Source organism: Ictalurus furcatus, chromosome 16 (genome assembly GCF_023375685.1).
Source record: "Ictalurus furcatus strain D&B chromosome 16, Billie_1.0, whole genome shotgun sequence".
NCBI lineage: Eukaryota > Metazoa > Chordata > Actinopteri > Siluriformes > Ictaluridae > Ictalurus > Ictalurus furcatus.
Genome location: NC_071270.1, coordinates 13,080,225 through 13,101,610, shown reverse-complemented (window position 1 = coordinate 13,101,610; position 21,386 = coordinate 13,080,225). Strand labels below are relative to the sequence as shown.

The 21,386-nt window shown below is 39.2% G+C and overlaps 1 protein-coding gene across 2 annotated transcripts in view; it reads left to right on the top strand.

Moving 5' to 3' along the window:
* The first annotated feature begins 6,996 nt into the window (after window positions 1–6,996).
* alcama (activated leukocyte cell adhesion molecule a) overlaps window positions 6,997–21,386 on the top strand; it is a 76,938-nt gene continuing 62,548 nt past the window's right edge. Inside the window, exon 1 of one of the 2 annotated variants that reach the window (XM_053645159.1) lies at window positions 6,997–7,606. In XM_053645159.1, coding sequence (XP_053501134.1) covers window positions 7,552–7,606 — 55 coding nt within the window. In that variant the 5' untranslated portion in view covers window positions 6,997–7,551. The remainder of the gene's footprint in view (window positions 7,607–21,386) is intronic. The other variant, XM_053645158.1, reaches the window with a different exon arrangement.

Genomic DNA, 21,386 nt, shown 5'->3' with positions numbered 1-21,386 from the left:
AATGGAACACTCTGTAGCCTACAACAAAAAATGCATTAAAAAGTGCATTGACAAGAGGGCAAAAAATGGTTCTATTCGGTTCTATACGGCTGATTATATTGGGGATATATACCGCTCGCGTCCCTGTACACCTCGCGGAGCATTATAGTAGATATAGTATAGTTAGATACGTTGCTAATGTTATGTTCCTTGATAGATTTAGTTAGTTTTAACTATAGATTAGTTCATTTAGTCCCCGCTGGTTTTTCCGTTCCCAGTCCATAGTACTAGTTCATGTTTCTTGTTTTGTGTTGTGACCCTGTTTTCTGTGACCGCGACTTTGATTCCCTTTGCCTGTCTTGATTAAGTTTATTGGATTACGATTTGGATTTGTCTGCCTGCCCTTAAATAAATACGTCTTTACCTGCTTCCGTACTCTACTCCCTTACATTTCGCAATGTGACAGAATACTCCGGAACAGAAACAAAACAAACACACGTGAAACATCCGAAGAGCACGTGGCTCGTGCACATAGCTCGTGCATGCGCGCGCCACCTCATCGAGGTCGTGATATTCGCGCGTCTCATTCTGGTTGCTAGGCTATTTGGTCGCGTCATCAAACACGTCATTGTTCGGTCAAATTTATTCAGCCTTTTCACTTATTCGGTTGCAGTACATTCGGTGCATCTCTACTATTTTTATTTTATTTGTTGATTGTCTTGTTTCTTTTATTTAATTTTATTTCTTACTACTGATTTTATTTTCTGGTATCTACTGTCATATGCATGTATGTATATGTCTTATGTAAAGCACTTTGTAAACATTGTTTTAAAAGGTTATATATAAATAAAGCTTTACTTACTTACTTACATAGTATAACTGCTACATTTGTGAAACTAGGACAGATGTAGATGTGTTTTGATATGAAGAGCTCAAACATTTACTTTCTTTAAGTTTAGTTTGCATTATCAACAGCAATGAAAATAAATGTGAAAAAATTACACATCGTCCATGTTACATTCATTCATTAATTTATTTGTTCATTTATTGATTTATTCATTTCAGTCAATCAGTCAATCAGTAATCTTCACTGTATTCCATGAAGCCAGAATAGACACTGGACATCCAGGAATCCAAAAGTCCATCGCAAGGCAACATGCACACTTTCACACACACTTTCACACACTAATTCACACCTAGGGGCAATTTAACACAGCAAATCCACCTACTATGGAGAAAAATGAAGATCCTAGAGGACATAGGGAAAATATGCAAAACTCCAAAAAGACAATAACTGAAGCTCTGGGGACCCTGAAGCTGTGAGGCTGCAACGCTACCTATCGCACCACTATGCCGCTCATGATAATATCCATTTAGAGTAAATGGATAAATTCTTAAGAGTACTTAGAGAGCCGGTAATCTTGGTTTCATTCCTCAAATTCTTTACTTCAAATGGTAAATTCAGTGTCTCAGTGTAATAACAACTCACATTGAATCTGCATTACTAAAGGCAAAGGCACATAGCATCAGCTTATGAAGACTTTGCAAACATCATTAACATTCAATTATCATTATTTCACTGTGTTCATAAGAATATCTTTGGGTCTCTGTGCAGTTTGTGTAGTGCTGTGTGCAAACAATTGTTAATGTCATAGCAAATTTGAGAAATGGAAGTTTCTTTAAAGAAAAAACAATGTACTCAGAAGTCCTCACATTATCAAATATAACCATTTTAAAACCTGTTTACTAAAACTCTGTAAGACTATGTTCAAGCTGCTAAACAAAATGTTTGCATTTTTCACTTCTAATTCTGAACACAGGGTCCCAGTTTAATACCAACTAGATCATCTGATTTACTGATTCAAGGTTTGCAGCATCAGCATGTGCCAAGCATTATTATCACGCTATTAAAATTCTGTTATTCTGTACAGAAATATGTTCATCTGTCTGCTGTACAGTTTGCGTAGTCTCGCATGTGAAGAGGCTCTGATGTTAATAAATTTGTGAAATGTGAATTGAAATGTGAAATGGCATCTCTAGCTGGATGCCTGAATCAGGGGGTCACAGCTGCATGGATTTCATAATGCCATGAATAAGGCTTCTTTCAAAACAAGCACAATGGCAAAACAAAGCCTGTGAAAGTTTCATCACAGGTAATTTGTTTTAATATCCAAAATAATGCTCATTGTGAATCTCTCTTAGACCATTCAGGAACACAGATAAAGCTATTCATATTGAAAGTGTAGCAATAAAAGGTAGAAGACTTGGGCAGTGCCCAATGAGTAATTTTTTTTTATTATTATTATTGCATCATTTATTGCGGCAGTTAAAGGAGTAAAAATTGTCCCAAAAACAAAGCGATCAGTTAGTTCAACTCTTCAGTCTGAATGGTTCTGAATACAACAAGGGTAAATAATAGTGTATACTGAAGAAAAATGCACCTTTCATCACCATTCATCATATAGCTCTGAAGGTAGAAGTAAATACACATTTTTCTTTTGTGTTGAAAATCATCATTATTACACACCTGGATGTTTTAAACATGATTCAGCTGGTGCTTCCTGCTTTGTAGCATAACAAACATATTACAAAAACTCTGCTAGAGAATTGTACAGCTTATGCTTAACACCAGGACAGGACCAAGCATCATTGTCTTGCTTTCTTTTCATATCAAACCATATAATATACTAGTGAATCTATGGATAGTTACTTGTAGTAACTAGAGGAAGACTAGCTACTTATTGAAAACAAACTTTAACAAAGAAACAAACTACAACCAGCACTCAAAAATGTTAAGAATTTTGTTTGATCTATGTACCTGAGTATCCTGCTGAGATACTCTATACAGTATTATCTTCAGACATTTTATTAGCAGTTTTTCCTAAAACCTTCTCTGCAATCATTTCTAAATGTTTCAAAGACTTGGCCTTTTCAATCCTTTCCGCATTTCTTAAAAAAACATGTTTAGTTGTTTTAAAAACAATACACATTTGACGATTCATAGAATGAACGTGACTAAAATGATTCAAAGACATTCTTAAGTAATGCATCATTTTCAAAAAATACACTGGTACTGTGCTATCATTTTTCAGAAACCATTCCCATATGACTTCCTCATTATCTACACTTTTTACTGTAAACATGTAATGGACAGAAAAGAAAGCAACACATAAAGAGAAGCTGAATGTAGCTTAGCAGCCCATTGATGTGATTTCCATGTATATCTTATGAACATGGAAAGATTTGGTGTCAGGAATCTCAATTAAAACATAGCTGTAGTAAATCCTAATAGTAAAACATCAAGATACATTCAAGGTACATTCCAGAACATTTCGCAAATGTGTGTCAACAAAAATAACACTGACCCAAATTTGGAGCATTTTAGTCAGACCTACTGCTTACAGAGCTATTTAAACAATCAGGTAAACAAATGCTTTTTGTACATGTAAACGGTCACAAAAATCATGTCTTATTACAGTGATTTATTTGGTTGACATGCATAATGTGACTAGCTGTGTCTCTATGCCTAATAGTGCGTGTCTAATGATGGAATTAATTAACACTAATGCCATTCACAGCCAGACAAGGAAATGAGTGGTATGCTACCATGGAATGCGCAAGACATAATTATGAATCCTGAAGCAAACTGTACAGTAAATGTATGAAAGAGTATGCACTGATACACAGTGAGAGACACAGAAAAGTTTTGCTCACAGATGAACACAGAAATAGAGATGTGCGCCTGACCCCACAAAAAATAAGATGCAAGAGCAGGCGGTTTTTACTCTCATGCAGGAGGGAGAGAGCGGTCACATATGAAGCTTGAGGAACAATGAAAGGCTAGGTTCATTAATATGGGAACATGCTGGGTGCTCCCACAGTGCTGCATGAAGTGTTTACAGCGCTCATTCATTCATTATTAGTAACTGCTTTATCCTGGTTAGCATCACTGTGGTTTAAATGACTAAATTTAACTTATGTGCAGATATCTGTCAGTCATTTCCCACCAACCCTGGAACTGACTTTATAAAATAAGTAGTACAGTTTAGCCTTCTGTTCATTATATGTATTTATTTATTTATGCTATTTAGCTTATTTATTGTTTTAAAACATTGTTGAATTTATATATATATATATATATATATATATATATATATATATATATATATATATATATATATATATATATGTATATATATATATATATTGTGAAACAGAACCCAACTAAGTGCATTAGAAAAAATATCACGAGCAGGTACAAACAAAAATAACTGCTGAAGTGGGTGGGATTGATCAAACTTTCTCCAGGAGTGGGTGGGATTGGTCAAACATTCTGCTGGAGTGGGTCCAATTTGTTAAGAGTGTCTGAGGAGTACACACCTTTACACATAACTGCTTTAGTGAGTAGTGCCGGTTTGTAGTGAACTGATATGTTGGATTAATAAGTAAAAGCAGAAGACAGTGTGTGGGTTTCAGAGTTTATGCATATGCATTCATGTGAAATATACTGAATAACTGGTAAAATACAGTCAGTTTCCAAGTAAAGTGCATTAAAGGTCCATTTTCAGCTAAGTGAATTAAATGGCCACTGATCATTCAGCTAGTGTCCTTACTATACTCCGACCAACACCTAAAGATGAACATGTCATCCCATATAATTGTAGTTTAGTGGGTCCTTCCCAACAATATGTCTATAAGTGTGTAGTCATTTTTTTCATGCAAACACACACTGCAACTAGAACTGGAAAGTTGGGTTACTGATGATTATTAAAATAGGACAGTTTATCTCTACACCTAGTATCAGGGCAATTTCTTGTCATTTGTTTCTTGTCTTTGGTTGTAGTGCTCTGAGTTTATATTCCTGAGCTAAAGATGCATTCAAATCTTAACACTGCCAAAAAGTCACTGTTGGGCCCTGGGGCATGGCCCCTAACCCTCAACTACTCGATTTGTGTAAAGGCATCTAACAAATATGTAAATGTTTCAAAATTCTGTTTTGTTTCCCCCCAGGCTTTAACCTTCACTTCTTGTTTGTTGGATCTATAACAATGTATCATCCAATTAAAGCATTTCTTACAAATTGAGAAAATAATAAATAGGCAGGGTGGGACTGTGGGTGGCTGAGCAAGTTTTCTTTTAACAAACAATAAAATTTCATTACAATTAATCAATTTGTTTTGGTTCCTTGGTTTTAAGGAGGCCCCCAAGGAAACATAAACCCAAGCTATAAACCACAATAGAACTATAGCAATTTTATTGTGTGTGTGTGTGTGTGTGTGTGTGTGTGTGTGGTGTGTTTCCTTGGGGGCCTTCACTGACCACTCAATCATGTGCCGGTCGTGCAATCATGTGACAGCAGTGCAATCTCAGAGGACCACATCCAGTTCCATTCTTGTCAGCCACAAACAGAAATTTCAGGATCCAGTTAGCAAATGCACTGAAACTAGACAGCTGAACATAGCATTGTCTTTGTTCCAAACTCCAGTTTTGGTGAACCTGCGCCCACTGTAGCCTCAGATTCCTTTTCTTGGCTGTCAGGATTGCAACCCAATGTGGTCTTCTCAAGGCCTCAAAGTTTAGCATGCTGCTCATTCTGAGATGCTTTTCTGCTCACCTTGGTTGTATAGAGATTATTTGAGTTACTGTAGCCTTCCTGTCAGTTTGAACTAGTCTGGCTATTCTACTATGAATTCTTATGAACAAGGCATTTCTGCCTGCAGAACTGCCTCTCACTGGATCTTTTGTTGTTGTTGTTGTACCACTTTGTATAAACTATAGAGAATGTTATGCATAAAAATCCCACGATATTAGCAATTTCTGAAATACTCAAACCAGTTGGTTGGCACCAACAATCATACCCTGGTCAAAGTCACAAAGATCACATAATTCTCATTCTGATGTTTAATTTAAACATTAACTGAAGTTCTTCACCTGTATCTACATGATTTTATGCATTGTGCTGCTGTCACATGATTGGCTGATTGAGTAATTGCTTGAATACAAGTACAGGAGTTTGTAATAAAATGAACTGTGAATGTATATCAGGGTTGCCCAAAGTTTGGCCTCAGGGCCAAATGTAGCCCGTGGACAGGCGTTAATTGGCTCACAGCTTCTCTCTTCGAACGTAAGATAGGTAGCCAATCGGCCAACACGTTGCAATTCTTCCTTTCACCTGACGGTGGCAGCAGACTGTGGTAACACAGTTAGGTAAATTGCAAAAGCCTTTTTTTTTTCTCTGAATACACAAAACAAATTAATTTACTGAATGATATTTAGTCCTGGCTACAGACAAAAAGTGCAAAAAAATTTAACAGTGACAGGCATTTTCAAAAGAGCAGGAAACAAGAATGCTTTCTCGTCAAGAGCTATAGCAAGTACGTGTGCCTTGTAAGTCAAGAGACGGTTGCGGTAATTAAGGAATTTAATATGAGACATTATGAAACAAAGCATGGGCAATGCAATAAATGTGAGAGGCCAGAGAAACTGAAACAGCTGGAAGCTATACTGGCTGAAGCTTGTTATTAGAGCAAATGGGGCACAGAACACAGAAACATAGAGCTAATAAGTGGCGTTGATTCTAACCAGAAAGTATGGAAAACGTTTAGTGAATTCTTGAAAGGGTCCTTAACTAAAGTGGATTTTGCAATCGATCCCTGCAATAAAACCCTCATAGAATTTGTAATTTTTGTAATGGTTATAATGGGAATTGTATTGGTTTTAATAGAAACTTTAATGGTCCCTATGAATCTCTACTGGTCCCTATGGATCTCTACTGGTATCTCTAGTGGATACCATTTAGGATCAATAATGGTAATGGTTTTAATGGATAGCTGATGGTTTGTAATGGTAGGCTATTTATAGTGGAAACCTTAAGAATTTCTGTGATGGTTTCTATTGTTTTGTTTTTTTATATTATATATAAAGAGTGTGTGCGTGAGAGAGAGAGAGACAATATTAAACTGTTAATAAATTGTTGATTGTTAATTAATTGTTAATATTAATTTATGATTGTTAGAATGTCCAATTTCTTTTGGTCCCTCCCTGTCCTTTTACTTATCAGGCCTAAATAACAATTGTCTGGTTCGCACCAACTTCTATAAACAAACAAATAACCTCCGGTGACAACAACAACAACAACAAAAACACACAATAGATTTCAAAATGTAGTCACTTTTCCCCCAAAACGTCCCCAAAATGTCCCAAAAGTGTGTGAGTGTGCGTGTGTGTGCGTGTGTGATTTAATTACGTGTGATGTGCTTGTGGCTTTTTATTGCCCATTATGAGCTTCCCATTTCATTGCCAGTCCCGCCCTTATGTATCCATGACTACGCCGGGTGTGGGCGGGGCAGAGGGCGGGGCCAACTCTTCCTCAAAGTCCACTCCGCTCCCAGCGCTCACACACATCATACAGCCGCAGTCGGTGTCTTCCGCAACACGCTACTCCCAGCTTCAGCGTCCTGACAGAAGGGTAACAGAAGCTTGTCTCAGTTCCACGGCTTTGCTCTGAGAAACTGCTCGGACATCAACCTTGTGACCAGCTGTTGTGTGAACGGGAGCCGCGGCTTTGCAAGGATGCGTTCAGTTTTCTTCTTCGGTGCCTTCTTCACTGTTGCGATGTTTCCTCGAGGTAGGCTGCGTGATCATTTATACCTAACTCAGTTTTATATAATTTTTAAAAAAAATAAATCATCAACTAGCCAAACATCAACAAGCTGTGAGTTCCCCGGTCTCTCTCACCGTGATTAGTTCGGACATGTTTTTCTGATTTAAACTCATGACACTTTTCAGGTTTGGGGAAATTATTATTTTTACTTAAATAGTCACGTAATATGAAAGAGTCCGTACTTACTGTATAGCTGTGTTACAGAGTATGTGATCAAATAAAGCCTTCTAGACTTCTGAGATATTTATAGTTCTGTTTCCGAGTTTATTTATTAGTTTCGGTTTCAGAATGTTACCGCGTCGGTCTGTCCGCTGCCGATCTCTGCGCGCGCGAGGTGTATGCGCGTGAGAGAGAGCGCGGGGGGGGGGGAGAGAGAGCGCGGGGGGGGGGGGGAGAGAGAGCGCGGGGGGGGGGGAGAGAGAGGTGTTGTATGTGATCATTCTAAATGTGTGAGTGAAGGTGTGTGTGTTATTGGTCTTGAGACCAGACTTGGGTTTATTAACTGATCAAATCAAATGTTATGAGTCACACATACCAAACTTCTTTTCAGTTATCTTCTAATTACCTTTATATGTATCCGTCTGCTCTATTTGTGGAACCCTAGTATGGTAGGGGTGGATGGTTTTGGGGAATTTGGGTGGTGGCTGCTGCACTCCTCACATGTTGTTATTGAGTCTTATCTCATGATAAGGAAGCAGATTGCGAAAGACAAAGGTTCTCGGATCTACCTTATTTGTGTTCTTCCCCCCCCCCATCTTTTGTTTAAGATGAATGCAAGCACTTATGCTGTATCTGGTGATCAACAGTAATATAATCTGCTACATGGACGTATAATAATGTTAAATGATGTGGTGTTTACTTGTTACACACAGACACAGCATGTTTATGATTTATAATTGAAGGCCAGATGATTGAAAAAAAAAAAAAGTTTGAACAGAGAGTGCTTAATGTCTCATGGTGCCTCTGTTTCCCTTTTCTATTTACGTAAGCAGAGTTTCACCCAGGTGATGTCATTGTGAGTGACATTTGATTTCTGAAGGCACGAACACATTAAAGAGGAACTGAAAATGAACAGAGGGTGAAATGTGCTTTTTGAGAGATAATTAAAACATCATAAATCCCCTCATGCCTAGGTGTGACTGACTGTAAAGCCTGGTACTGATGTGACTGACTGGAAAGCCCCTTGTTTTCCCGCTTTTGTCATAATGCACTCACTGAATCATTTTTCATTGTAAACAGCGTTTTCTCTTGACTATTTGCATATACATTTTCTTGTAGCACAGGTCGGCTATTGGATTGCCTTTATGTGAGTGTGTCTTGTGACTGTGTGCTGTTTTTTCACATTCTGTCACTTACTAAAGCACTTCACCAGAACCCTTTTTTCAGTTTAATTGCTGTAAATGTGATATGAGGAAATTGGGCAGTACGAATCACATGGCTGGGAGATGAGCTCCTCGTGAAATCCTGTTAGACTCCTTGTTACGGAGAAAAATTTTTTGTAAAAAATGGGTACTGAAAATAGCTAAGCTTTAATGGTTGTTTGCTTTCATAATGAGAAGGTAGCGAGGGCTGTGTGTCGTTAGCTTGCTCTTAAGCTCCTAGCAGGGAAATGAAAGGGTGTGGTCCCCTTTAATTTGCTTTAGTTTGTGTCTCTGGTGCTTTTTAGGATTGGTTATGCTAGCATTCCTTTTTCCATGACATGCTTTCAGGCCTTCATTGAGTGATGGAAAGCACGACCAGTCAGCTTTGTTTCATCATGAGGAAAAAAGTAAGTTGACAGGGGCAAGCAGACACTTTGAAAAAGCTTGCATCTCCCACTGGCCTCAGGTTTCTTCGCTTTGCCCTTGCCTTGACTGAGCTCTATTTGTTTAAAGGCCACCGTTTCTGAAGTGCTGTCAGAGTGAGAAGATCAATCTTCCCTTTATGCAGGGAGACATTATTTGTGGTTCCAGTGTAGCAGGATTAAAGCACCACCACCACTTTTGAAACTACAAATCTTGAGCATTCAATTAATTTCTTTCCCACAGAAGCCAAGTCCTCCATTCTTCTTGCTGTTGGAATGAAAAAGCTGTCAGGTTTTGCATATCTTTGGGGCACACGTTACTTTGCTCAATTGTAAACAGCATGACTAATCTTCAAGTTAAATGGGGTGCTATTTGTGCAACGCCTTCCACGGTTTTTACACTGAGACAGCACTTAGTCAGGACAATTATGATTCATGGATTTAGGCCAAATTTGGCGTTCTATGTGAAAGGATACGTGATTCAGTGCCAAATAAAGTGTATTGTATGAAAATGGCTTTGAGTCAAGAAGTATGTTTTGGGCTGTTGGGGGGTTAATTGTTGAATAATGTCTCAGGATGTTTGTGATTTCCTCAACTTACTCATGTAAGGTTTCACACTGGTTATGTCATTTTGAATGGGATGTTAGTGGTGAGCATGTGAATAATAACCACAGTAAAGTGTTGAAAGAACTGAAACTCGAGAGAGACAGACAAACAGAGGGAGAGACAAGAGACAGAAACAGCAGGGGATAGACATAGATTGAGAGGGGGAGAGACAGACAGACAGACAGAAAGAGAGAGCCCGAAAGAAATGTACTTGGGGGAGAAATTTTTTAATGAAAATTTGAATTCGTTCATGCTTAGGCAGATATGACAGATATGAACTGCTTCAGATCTAGTGAGAAGACATACAGAGCCAAAATTATGCACTTAAAAATTCCTTAATATTTGCATATTCATTTCTTTGTATCTGAAGTCTTAAAAGTCAGTGGGAGTGGGAGTGGGCACGACGGAGGAGAAGCTTTACTGTTTTGAGCTTTTTCTTTTTTTTCAAGCCTTGTGCTTTTTAGAATTATGATGATAATTGTTTAAAACCGGACACTTTCACGAGACTGACTATGTGTGGACATCACTCAGTCCCATTTTTTACTGTGTATTGTTTGGGCTTCATGCATTTAGGCCATCCATCCACATTTCCTCTAAGTAAGGCATCCATTATTGCATTACTTATTCATGCGTCAGCAGGCAGTCCTCAGCACCCTTAATGCCACCACGTCAGAGATGGCTTTTACAGTAATTTCTTCTGTCCATTGGATAAATGAGGCATCTGCCTTTCTCCAGAACTCCTCCTCACCCCCTTACACACACACACACACACACACACACACACACACACACACACACACACACACACACACGCACACACACACAGGGTGTTGTTGCCTGTGCAGTGAGCTTGTTCTTCTGTCATCTGCTAATGGATTAATTGAAGTCCTGGAGATGGAGGACCTGCTGCCTGAGCCTCCCTTAAGCAGTCATTTATTTAAACCTAACTGATCTTATCCATTCTAGTGCTTCCTCTCTTTTTTCCTCTTCATCCACTCTCGAATATGCTTTCATCATGCCTGTAATGTGGCAGTGCTGTAAGCTTGGTTGATATGTATGTATGTGTATATATATATGTGTGTGTGTGTGTGTGTGTGTGTGTGTGTGTGTGTGTGTGTGTGTGTGTGTGTGTGTCCTTCATGCCCACGCCAACTCCAAACAGTAAAGATTTTCCTCTGTCGTGCCCACACCCTCTGCCACTCCCAGCTACAAAGAAATGAATATGCAAATATTAAGGTATTTTTAATTGCATAATTTTGGTTCTGTATGTCTTCTCACTAGATCTGAAGCAGTTTATGTCTGTCTAAGTATGAACGAATTCAAATTTCCATTAAAAAAATTCTCCCCCAAGTACATTTCTTTCGGTCTCTTTCTGTCTGTCTGTCTTTGTCTCTCCCCCTCTCAATCTATGTCTATCTCCTGCTGTCTCTGTCTGTCCGTCTATCGAGTCAGTACAAAAGACATTTTGAATTCCCAAACATTAGTTTTCTAACACAAAATTAAATGTTACAGAAAAATGTTTCTATGTCATTAAAGTAAGAGGCACTTTTCAGACAAAAACACAATGAAGGCTGCTGGGTTTGCTACAAAAATAAGAAGCAAGTGCGACAGTCAAAGTCTCCAGAGGAACCATGGCTGGTTCTGCAAGATGCTCAGTAAAACTTACAGATCATTTCCTTATAAAACAGCACTAATTCTACCTGAGAATACTGTTTACTGCTCTTTACTGTATTTATTAATGTAGAAACATTTATTATCATTATTCTGAAGGCGACTATGCTCCACAGCATGTCTTTGCATGTGCCTAAAACATATATATATATATATATATATATATATATATATATATATACACACACACACACACACACAGCAGAGACAACCTTATTGTCAGATTGCAGGCTGATAGATGACTGTGTTTGTTCCCGAACGGGGAACAATTCCCTTTGGCAGTCAGCAGATGCACCACTGCCTGTATATTGCTTTGTCTTTATATGTTTATTCATATGGGCTGGGCAATGATGCGAGGCAGAATTTCTGGAATTACTGATGAAGAGGAAATTCCCACCTTCACATTCAGGTTGGTCAGAAATTCGCCTTTTCTGCTGTGACTCTCTCTTATAATCGAATACAGAAGCTTATAAAAAAATAAATAAATAAATAAAAAACCTGAAGTCTGAGATAATTACAAATGTCACCAAAGTTCCTTCCGGGCCGACCTGTTTGCTGGATGTCAGGACACACTTAAAAAAAAATCAATAACCATCAGGACAAATCTTCAGTTACCAAGACTTCCACACCTCAGCTAGTTAGAGTTTAAAAAAACCCCTCCAGCTTGTGAAAACATAGTGATTTGTGCCAGTCAACAGCCACTATCTCCCTGCAACTTTGTGAACATGTGAGGAATTAATTGGATACATTTGAGCCTGTGCGATAGAATTAATTGAGAAGAATATATACTAAGAGTGTCATAAAATCTGTCAGGAGGCGCTATGTGCCTATAATTCCTCGCAGGCAGCAAATTTTTACACTTCTGTTCTTTAATGAAATGTCATTTCACCTTGCGCCTTATGGAGCAGTGTTTAAAGTGCTATAATTAGGCTCTTTTGGGCTGCTTTTGCTCGCTTACTGGTTGTTAATATACACATATTGATGTAGAAGTCGATGGTCAGGTCAGGGGATAAGCATTGATTGTCCAATTAAGCTCACGAACATGTTTCTGCAGCATGCACTCTTTGGCTATAACTCATGGCCATAGTTCTTCTACGTGTGGAGCAGTTTGGTTTTAGATCACTTTTAGCAGCTATTATGTGGTTGGTGGAGTTTAATTTATATGCTTGTTAACTGGGATTGGGTTAAAAATCACGCCACGTCTAGGGCAGCTTCATTGATTGTCTGGAAGATAATACTGCTAATTGTATACACCGTTTTCAGTGGTGTACCACACGGAGCCTTGGATTTCCGTCAAGGCTGAACACAGATTTACTCGTTAACAGCTCCTTCACTGTTCTATTCATTCTGTGGATATTTCTTTATTAATGTTTGTTTGGTATTTATATCTTTATATCCAGAAAAGGTCACATATCACAGTAGGAGATTTGTTTTCCGTCCTACCTTTTAAATCAAATTCTGTCAAATATCCATCTGAAGCTTTAAGCATATCAATTCAGTTTGACATTCAGTGTGGCCCAACCTTTTTAGGCAGTCATGGAGATGTATGATAACTGGATAACTGGCTTTTGCTGGCTGTTGCTTTGATGGTGTCTGTGATGTGCATATTGCATTTCTCCATGCTTTACCTGCCACTCTCTTTCCTTAAGTGGCACTTTGAACTCAAAATGGCATGATTAAGGTTTTTTACCCCCTTTTCCTTTCCTTTTCTCACCCTGCGGCCACCTCAAGTCAACTCTCTTCTTCCCTGCTCTTAGATTTGTGCTTGATGTGGCCAAGTAAGGAATATGTAAATAAAGGGTATATGTGAGCAGGTACAGTGATGTCTTGAGGTTATTCCCATCACTGCTCTGGTTTTCCCTGCCATATAACGTCTTATGTTACAGTAATTTCCTCTTTACAATGTACTTTTTAAAAATCTTCCATTAAACTAATGAATATTAAATAGGGACATCCCATTTAAATGAGCTCATCTCTATACTTACACTGTTTAAAATATACAACACTGATTGAAAGTTCATTGTGTGTGTGTGTGTGTGTGGTTGAGAAGTTGTGATCTTTATGGCAGGGTTTCTTATCACAAGATCTGACTAACAATGTGGGCAGATGAGAATAGCAGAGTTAAGTCATATGATGATGTTTATTTAGCCACTCTGTCTTCCTTCCACATTCAGTTCAGCTAAGGTCAGTGCATTTGCCTTTCAGCCTTGATTGAGGAACAGATCCACTAGTTCCTCCGTTTTTAAAAAAAAAAAAAAAAAAAAGGCCACAAAATGCTGAAGAATTCCTTGCATACATTTCCTGTAATGGTACAGACCTCACGTCTTCACTGCGTAGATGTAGCTGTGTGGGCTGAGTTGAAAAAACCTTGGTTCTGAAGCATGAACTATAGAATAGTCATTCCTTGATCTATTTCTAAAGGTTTTCAGAGGAATAGCCATTAAAAAAAGGGATATTCACCTGAGTATTACTACTGACAGAAGAAGTGTAGTCTTGGACCAAATTGCATTGTGTCTGGAAGCCCAGTCTATTATGTCTGTCCTGTGTGGAAGGCTGGGTCGATGCCATTTATCTCTCCCGTGTGGCTTATCGCACTACATAACACTAATGAAACGGGGTCAAACGGCAACCCCTCAGCCGCTCGGAGCCGTCCGCCCCTGACTTTGTACTTGTGTTTTATTACCACTCTCTAAATTAGGCTTTTGAAAGTTGAAGTGTTGTCTTTGCTGCACTGTGTAATGAACAAGACAGATGCCATGATTTAACAGTTACTTATGATAATAAAAATAAATAAATAATCCAGATTCACCAGGATTAGAAAATTTGACAGCTTTATCTCTGAGTGGGAGAGGGAGGGCGAGTTCAATTATGGGTTTTGTAGAATGTTACCTTGTAACCAGACTTAATTAAGTCTCGACTTGCAAGGGCATTCCCAATAAGAAAAACTGCAGGAAGGAGTTATTATGCTTTCTGTAGTTAACATTCTCCCTCAATTAAATGAAATGGGCTTTAATTAAAGATTGCACATAAATTCGGTTGTAGGTTACAGCTATATGCTGCCTTTTTTATTTGTCTGAAAAGAGCATTGCATGATCTCTCGCATGCGGTAATGTGCCATTGCCGGATTTACCGGTAATGCGTTCTGTAGTCACAGAGAGAATGATTATGGCAGCCAGCCGCCGAGCTCTATTCCCACAAGGCCAAGAGAGAGAGGCATCCTTTCATGCGATAAATTAGTTGCAGCCCCTGAATACCATTCAAGCAGTGTTGTGCTGAAGAAAGTTTAAGAGTAGAGAAAGTTAAGAGTAAAGCAGGTGTGGTTCATTGACCCAAGCTTACACAAACATTTACAAGAATTCTAATAAGCAAGAGCATTTTAGTTGGATTTTTCTTATATGAATGAAATTCATTCACGTTGTCTTATGGGAATCTGTACAAATGTACAATATAGGGACTGTTGGGAATTTGGACTCTCTCTACGGCATGGCGTGTTCCAGCAGATGCAGGCTTGTAGCCTCGGACTGCCTTTCATCAGCACCTGGAATTCTTTGCTGGAATTTCTTCCCTCCCTACAGACTGTTTTTTTTTTTTTTTTTTTTTTTTTTTTTTGTCTCTTAACAGTACACAAACTTCGCAGACTTTGTTTTGGTTTTTTTTAGTACCATATGTGGCAAAAATTTGATGGCTACTGTATGAATTTTAAACTCTGAAGAGAACATTTGAGATACCTAAGGGTAAGAATGAAGTGGCAGGCTTTCCTGGCTGTTCTTTATGCTTTTACTTCAGAAGGGAAGCTTAGGTCTAATCTGTTTTTAGATTAGACCTATAAATCCTGCCATTGGGTGGTTCTCTCTCTCTCTCTCTCTCTCTTTAAGTATTCTTTTGGTGTGACCGCATTCTCTAAAATGAAGAATGGAGCGCAAACCAAAAATGGATTCATTAGTTATTATAAGTTAAACACCCGTTATTACAGGCAAGGTCTAGTCCAGTGCAATGTACTCTAAAAGCTCCTTTAACGTCAGGTCATTTAAAACCATTTCCATAGTACTGGAAAAACAATAATAGGTAATAATGTTCTTTTCATTCAGTCTGGCCAGTAAAGCTTTTTAGAAGTTCCCTCTGACCTCAAAAAGCCACAGGTGCTCCTTCTTCCAGGCTCATGTTAAAGTTTCTGGCCTTAAACTCCAGCATAATTGAAACTTTGTATAGTTTGACGGTATTTGTTTGTTTATACATTCGTTTGTTTTACAGATGTTCCCAAGCCAAGTAAGATATATTCTGTTCAGTGCATTCTGGGTCTTCCCCGTGGCTCCAGCAGGAGCTGAGCAGGTGCCCAAACCACCTCAGCTGGCCCCTGTCAGTTCAGAGGAGCAGCATCTCTACTCCGAGGCTCTCCCTGATTGTTTTCTGCTTCCTGTACTTGCATTCTTATTCTTTTGGTTACTACCCAAATATTGTGATCAAAGCTGAGGATGGCAACGTACGCTGACCAGTAAACAGAGCTTCATCTGCTTCATCACCAGAGACCATTACTGAGACTGTAACACTGCTACCTGATCTGTTTGTATTAGACAGTTTTTGATTACATATCATTACGGCTGATCCAAAGCAAAATACTTTTTAGGGAGTCAGTAAATGGTAATAACACCTATTATTGCTTACACCAACAGCTTCCAGCTTGTGGACAAGATTTATGGGTTCTCTCACTCTTCACACCTCGTTTGGCAAATGATAATGAGCTCGCGTGCCAAATGTTTTGTGATGACACTCTCTATGCTGCCTAAAATTAAGCTCCAAAGGGTGGGGCACTTTTTCCAGGCGCTAGCTTTTAACCTTAAAAGGAAGCACCTGTAGTCTAACTTGATAAGACCAGCTCGTGAGAACTCTCAGAGCTCCTCTCTGCATCCCACATTTTAGGAGTTTAACTCAAAGCCTGTTCCTGTGGAGCAGCAGCGTCTTATGTACTTAGAGGCTGTATTTGCAGGTGGGGAGCTTAAGCTTCTCACTCGCTCGATCTCTGGCTCTCTTTCTCAGAATTCACTTTTGCAGATGTCCAGAAGATTTTGCAGTGTGTTTTGGAAAGATAAGAAGCGGTGTATTTTTCTTGGAGTGCCGCATTAGTCATCCCCACATACTGGCCAGGAGACAAAAGCAGCAATATGCATGTGATTTGGGCCACACACTGGTCTCATGACTACAGTTTGTTAGCAAGGTAATGTAATTGACCTTATGAATAAAAGCTCCGGTATAGGGAGATCTTAAATTTCTAAAATTACCAACATCTAAACTGTTTATTTATAACCTAGCACAGGTGTGCCAAGATCTAGGGATTTTATTTTAATGTGAGTAAAATCTGGCAGAAGCAAATTCATTGAAGGGTGAAGAACATAGGAAGTAGTGTTTACTTTTGCTTTGCACCAACTACCTAAGTGAACTTTGACCTGTGTTTGGTCTTCCGAGCCAATAGAAAAAAAGAAGGTGGGACTGTCGGGCCGTTCAAATCATGTCGGAAAGATCGTATTTACGAATTGGGAGCACATGAACAGCACCACAAAGTCGTAATTATGAATGGCAATCTCGATGTTCTTTGAGTTATGAGTTTCTGAGGGGCGTGTCAGTAAGAAAACATAGTGGAATCAATGGGTGCAATGTCTGTAGTTGACGCTAAATTTATGAAAATGTGACTGAGCCAAGAACTATGCTAGCTCTGACTTGTTGCTGTAAAACTAGCATCAGCCTTTCCAACATTTTCTTTCTGAGCTATAGTAGCTTACTTAAGATTCAGTACCATTCTGCGTCATTCTAGAGCGAGTTGGCATTGAGTCCAGATGTCATCGTGGAACTTTTGACGGATACAATCAAAACATTGTGCTTTAACCCTCATCTCTTACTTCCTTTCCGCTCTTCTTCACCATTTCGGCTCATGGGACACAAGTCTCAATTTGATGTAGTCTGTTCTGTCAGGCTGCTATTTTTTATTTTCCTCTTTCTGGATTGGCTGTAAACCTCAGACGCCCTTTTGATATTCATCTTCTTCAGGCTGACCTGAGCGACCCAGGTTTTTTTTTTTTCCTTCACGCCATCAAATTGTGCCGCTTCAGGGAGAACAGCTGTCATTCGGGGCAGTGGCAGTATTGTTCCTTTCCCTGCATGTTTCCCCCAACAGCTGAAACAAGCACTGTGACCCCCGGAGGCTGTATGCCTGATGTTCCATCTGGGTGACACTGTCCCATAGAGACCTGCTGAATGTCGTGCGTGTGTGTTCGCCAGTCAACTGTGAGTAATGCCTATGAGTCTGACTGCTGCTGTAAGTGAAAGTGTGGAGTCTTACATGGCTGAGAGCAGTGTTCCTTCCACTTTTTTTTCTGTGCTTAAATAGAAATCCCTGACTCAAAGTGCTCCTCCTGAATCTTATTGAATGTGATGTTGCTTTTATACCAAATGCCCTTAAGGTGTTTGGCGTTATTGAAAAATGTGCTCCTGCTTTGTGTTCCTGGACATGAAACAGAAGTGTGTTTTGAAATCATATTTTAAGTGTATGCTTTTATTAGTAACCCAATCCAGGGTCCCTTTCTGTTTGGGTGGTAAGGGGTATTGTTTTTCTTTCTCTCTACTTTTCTGTTTCTCTTTCTTGCGCTTTCTCATGCCAGCGTCTGCACCGCTTCGCCTCACATGATTAAAACAACAAAGCAAAGCCAGATTTATCTCCTCTTACGGTTCAGAAGATTCTTCGGCTTGGTTTCTCTCCTTTCAAATTAAATTTCAAATGCTCATGAAACAGCAGGTATTGCGGCCTGTAGGCAGTGTGCACCGGCTGGTATTTTTTCACACTGTGCTTCTCAACTTGTTGCCTGAAATAGTGTCTTTGGCATGAAAGCAGAAGGGTTAAAAACGTTGGAGGGTGTTTGAACATTGTCCACAGTCTTTTGTTGGTGGTGGTGGTGGTGGTTTTACCGAATTTGTGGAAAGTGCAGATGGTCTAGCATGAGATTTCAGGCTTTGGTGCAGATCTTGGTGCTTATTCTAGGATTAGATCCTTTGTGTGCTTTGAGCCGGTTTTGAAATTCCTATGACACTTGTCCAAATACCTTCTTGCCATGTAGATAATCAATGCTGACAACTGAAATTCATGTGATAACAAGACAAAACTAAAAACCATCTTATGACAAGACAGAAAAGCAGAGGCACGCCAACAGATTGACTTTACATTTGTATTCCTGTCTACAGTATTTCATATCATAGAGCAGGGGTCAGCATCTGGTGGACCAGGGTTTGGATGCTCACCTAGAAAAGATTTGCTTAAAATACTTGGAAAAAAGTATTAAGAGTCCATAAATATACATAGAAAAAAAGGGCTGTAGTTCAGCGATTCTAGTTTTCTAAACAGGAACCAGCTTCTGTATCAGATCTTCTGTTATCCAATCACATGTATTTATGTAACTCATTTACCTAAGGGAAGCTCAGTGAACTAGAGACTAGCTCAGGGCTAGACACTTTAGCTCAGAAACTGAAGATTTTTCACAGACATTACTAGATTTTTCATTTTATTCACCTTTTCTACACTGAGTTGCGAACTGCCGACATGGCTTTTATTTTTAATCGACAACAGAAGCATAATATTTTTGCAGTATGTTTTCATCACATTCAAAATGACTGGTAACCTGAAGCACCACTATGTAACAAAACCTCACCACTTCAAATAGTCTTATTTATAAACTAATAATTAATGGTTCAGCAAGGAATGTTATGTCGTTGGGCCTTAGTTGAATACCAGTGCTGTAGAAAAAGTCAGACTGCATTTTTAACCGCGGTACAAAGTGACTTACCGTTGGATGTAGACGTGCTGGACAAAATTCCACACATACACACGCACTCTTCATTATCATTTACACATGCGGTGTGTCTGATGTCTGAGTCATATCAGCTCAGAGCACTGTGGAGTTTCGCTCAGGTGAATGGATTTTATAAATAACAGAGTTAAAACATATGGCACTTATAAAGGTTGCTTATTTTCCCTCCAGCAGCTCTTAACTACACCAGATGCACGATGGCACTTCAGCTCTCAGTGTGGCATAATGGAGAAAAATAAAGTAGTAGGGAAACGCAGAGAATGTACGTGACACAACTCAATATTTGTAGCAGGATATTATGTGAAGGTCGTAATTTCATTCTAGAGATTTCTCCACGATGAACGCTATCTTCTTGCTGGAGGTGCAGACGAACACGGCCACCTGTCAGGCAGTCGGAGCCGTAAGGGGAATCAAAGAGGATCTCCGGTTATGAAGACTCGGGTTCTGTTTCAGATCCCAAACTGAGCCCCTGCTTTTGTGTTCCTTTGAAGAAGGCACATCTTAAATCAAAGCATGTAGGATAGGGAGAATATTATAAGAGCTGGGTGGCCTTAAGCATCTGGGTTTTTTTTTTTTTTTTGCTGGATATGTAAGTGGGGGGAAAGAATTTACTAGTTATATTTTGCTGTTGTTGTTTATATGAAATATGAATAAGAGATGTCCTGCACACCGCTACCCTTATGATATACTTTTATGAAATGACATTCATGGCACTCATAACTTTCTATGTGGAGAAAATGAAAGAAGGAGAATCACAATACTATGTAGAGAGACTTTTCTGTTGTTTTTTATTGGCCTTTCTGAGCAACATGTACAGAGAGTGTGTTAAATCCACCATTTCAGGAATTGCTTCAACTGCCAGGTCAATTGCTGGAACTGCAACAGAGGCTTTTAGATAACAGCAGTGCAATAAAAAATGCACCTACTGAAACAGAGCTATACAAACCGGTTTACTTGCCAAACCTGTGCTCGAGTCTTGCCTCACAACTAATTCTAATTTTAAACTACAATAATAATGAGACACTTCCTGAAATTCTTACTCACACATCTGCACGTAAGATGGCGTCAGAATTAAATTCTTTCATTCACGTTTATGTTGATTTAATGCCTTCTTCAAACACAGTAGTGTTAAATAATCTGATCCGCCACAGTGAACCCATTTACTTTCTGTCATGGCTGAGATAAAACAACACCGAGCTATGTCAGAAGGAAGCATGAACAAATTTTGAAAACCGGCTGCGGGATTCTTGGAGGCAGAGCTGCATGTTAATGTATTCCACACTTTTCTAAAGTTATTAAAATGAAAGTACTCAAGGATCTGTGATTCTAACACCTTCAGACAGGCGTTAGTGACATGAATTATGCAGCGACTCTACCCCCAAACTGCTGCATGTGAAACGGCAGCATGAATGGTCAAACAGTTCTGAAGACAATGTCCTGCAATAAGGACTCGCACTCTAATTTGACCCATAGAGACTCGTTGTTTGACAGTTGACACAAGGTGTACATAACTGATTTCCATCCTGGACTGATGCAAATAATAATTTCTGGCTTTGGGAGAAAAAAAAAAAGAAGTTGTGAAGGCCGTCATGTAATCACTGTAGTCATAAATCACAGTCTGAAGCTCGTCTGCCTTTCATACACAGACTAGCTGAATCCATATTTACCTGCTGCTCTGATTATGCTCTCGCCTCTGGCAAACCCCGCACTGGAGGATGTCGAACAGGTTTCACAGAGTCATCTGTGGTGCCAGCACTAGATTGGTGCCATCGCCTCTCGTCACCTTTGCGACATTCTCACCAAGCCCACATTTTTCCCTGCACAATCTTAATTC